Source organism: Eubalaena glacialis, chromosome 10, assembly GCF_028564815.1.
Source record: "Eubalaena glacialis isolate mEubGla1 chromosome 10, mEubGla1.1.hap2.+ XY, whole genome shotgun sequence".
NCBI classification, from domain to species: Eukaryota; Metazoa; Chordata; class Mammalia; order Artiodactyla; family Balaenidae; genus Eubalaena; species Eubalaena glacialis.
In genome coordinates, this window is record NC_083725.1 from 88,993,607 (window position 1) to 88,996,594 (window position 2,988).

The 2,988-nt window shown below is 42.1% G+C and overlaps 1 protein-coding gene across 1 annotated transcript; it reads right to left on the minus strand.

Annotated features, from left to right (window-relative positions):
- Nucleotides 1-693: 693 nt before the first annotated feature.
- Nucleotides 694-1,995, minus strand: LOC133099471 (transcription factor E2F6-like). Its single transcript, XM_061203162.1, is given in 2 exon segments — nucleotides 694-1,867; nucleotides 1,869-1,995. Coding segments are annotated over 2 exon segments (855 nt in total). The 5' UTR covers nucleotides 1,953-1,995; the 3' UTR covers nucleotides 694-1,096.
- Nucleotides 1,996-2,988: the final 993 nt, after the last annotated feature.

The window sequence follows — 2,988 nt, forward strand, 5'->3', positions numbered from 1 at the left end:
TGGGTTTAACAATGATTAAGACAAAGTCCCTCAAGGAGCTCACAGTCTAATGGTAAACTACTGAGTAAACTGAGGCACAGAGTGGTAAATGACTTACCAATGAGGTAGAAATAGCTAGGTACTCGGAAACGTGGGACTAGAGCTGGAGAGAGGGCAGGGTACCACTAACTCATCATAAGTAAACCCCTTTGATCGAAGAGCAAGGCTGCATACAGAAACATATTACAAAACCTGATTGCAAAAAAGGTTAAAATAGTTTCCAATTCTCATCATGATTGACTTCATGTCTTGCAAGGAATTAGGCCATGACCTGATGGCATTTGTACACTTGCCCCTAAGGCTTGGGGCATGCCACCAGTCTGTTCAGACACAATGACTCTGTAGGGAGCTTGAAGTCCAAGTTTAGCGCTGGGAACCGTATTGAAATACCTTCATTAAATCTACGAACTTTAAATGTATAGCATATTTATGATACTTCTACATGTAGACGTTTAGAAAAAACTCTCCTCTAACCCTCATTCAGAGGATTCTAATAAGTTATAGATAACACAGAAATTAGAGAACATGTGTTACTTTCCATATATACATTATTTTGGCTGTACAAAGGTGAAAAGTTTCACTTAGACATATTTCATAAGTGATCTAAACATTATACAAATATATACAAAGACATCATGTCCAGATGCGTGCGTACACCCATCCATTGCAGACATGAACCCGTGTAAGGCAATTTCTTTTGTGATAATGACACATGATCCATGCAGCAAAGGGCAGGGTCCACTAAGAACTGTCCATCCAGCCTGCCTGTCTGTTTCAGTGATACTCTGGGTGATTTAGTAATTTCAGTAGGCAAGATGTCTATTTCACTGACAAAAAGCAGTGAATAATTATAAAAAGAGTTGTTTTCAAACGCAGAAAGCATAATTATCCAGTAATCTAAGTAGTGAACTACTCGAAGGTACTCCTGGCCTTACTGCTGCTACTGAGAATGAGAAAGTGTCTGGGATGATTTATTGCTCTGAGAATCACATCTAATGCATAATTCATCCACACAGGATGTCCCCAAGAGACTCAATGCACGAATCCTCAAATGCCATCAATTGCTCACTTCAAGCAGTTCTTCACTTTGCTGTGGAGGATTTTCTTCTTTCTCAGCGGGAGGGCGCTCTGGATGTCTGCTTTCAGACGAAGAGGCCCCTACACCGTCCGACACTTTATGACCTGAGTGATCCTGCTCCACTTCACATAGATAAACATCAATAGGCCCTTTAGTGCTCCTGATATGTACTGTGATAGAATCTTCTCTGGGCGCTGGAACATCCAATCTGGTTTCTGCCGGAGCCTTAACTGCAATTACAATCTGTTCATGGAAGGCTTGAATGCTATGAATATCTTGATACGTCACATATGCTAGTCTTCCATTTTCTTTGTCGTCTGTTAACTTGAACAACTGCTGAGCACAATCCTTAATTAACTCATCCAGAGCATCTTCCATCGCCGATAAATCAGAAAGTTCCTCCTGCAGCTTCTTCTGTTGGGGCACTGCTCCAAAATTGCTAAGATCAGATCCGATCCATCGAATATGGTTCTTAGACTTTTTTTCAACAAGATCAATTCCATCCAAAACATTGGTGATGTCATACACTCTTCGTTTTCGTACTCCTAGTTTTGTTGCAACCTTGTTTAAGTCAAGAATACCCCCAGGAGCAGATCTGACAAGATCCATAAATTTTCGAGTTAAATAAACCAGTGATACATCAAAACGAGGTCTCTTCACTTTCAGAGCTTTTCTCATGGACACATATTGTACATTATCTTCTAAATTAATCCTTATTTTTGATGGCAGCAGGCCCTCCACGTTGATGGGGGTCTCGGCAGCGGCGTCGCACCGTCTCCTCCGCCGGGTCCACGAGCAGGCTGGGCAGCTTCCGCGCCGGCCGCTGCTGACTCATGCTACCCAGCCGGCCTCCCCTCGCCTCGCACCCCGCGAGCTCTCCCGCCTTCTCCCGCTCGGGTCGGGCGCCGCCCCCGACCCGCCGGCTCCCGTGGACCAAGCACGAACTGGACTCCTGGCCTGCCCGGAGGCGCCGCCTGGCTAGGCCGGCCCGCGGACGGGGGCGCCGCTGCCCCACGACCCCGGGAGCTGGAAAGCGGGCGGGAGGAGAGCAGGACGACCCACGGCTCTCAGGACGCCAGGCCCGCCATCTTCCCGCATGCCCATTGTATTTTTTATTTGTATTTCCCTTATTAGTGATGTTGAACACTTTTCCACATACCTGTTGGCCATTTGTATATCTTCTTTGGAGATATGTCTATTCGAGCCCTTTGTCCATTTAAAAAAATCAAGTTGTATTTTTTTATATAGAGTTGCATGAGTTCCTCATATATTTTGGATATTAATTCCTTATCATATATATGGTTTACAAATATTTTCCCATTCTATATGTTGCCTTTTTACTCCGTTGATTGTCTCCTTTGATATGTAGAAATGCTTCAGCTTGATGTACTCCCACTTGCCCATTTTTGCTTTTATTGTCTGTGCTCTTCGTTTCATAACCAATAAATTATTACCAAGATCAATGTCATGAAGTTTTACCCATCTTTTCTGCTACGAATTTATAGTTTCAAGTCTTACATTAAAATCTTTAATCCATTTTGAATTGATTTTTTTGTATAGTGTTATATAAAGGTTTACTTTTATTCTTTTACATATGGATATACAGTTTTCCAGCACCACATTGGGATTTGGCTAGGGATTGCATTGAACCTGTAGATGTTTTGGGTAGAATGGCTGTTTTAACAATGTTAAGTTTTCCAATCCATGAACATAAAATGTCTTTCTATCTGTTTGTCTTCCTTAATTCTTGAAGCAGTGTTTTATAGTTTTTAGTGTATATGTCTTTTGTCTCCTTTAAGTTTATTCCTAAGTATTTCATTCTTTTTGCTTCTATTATAAACGAGAAGGTTTTCTTAATTTCCTCTCAGATT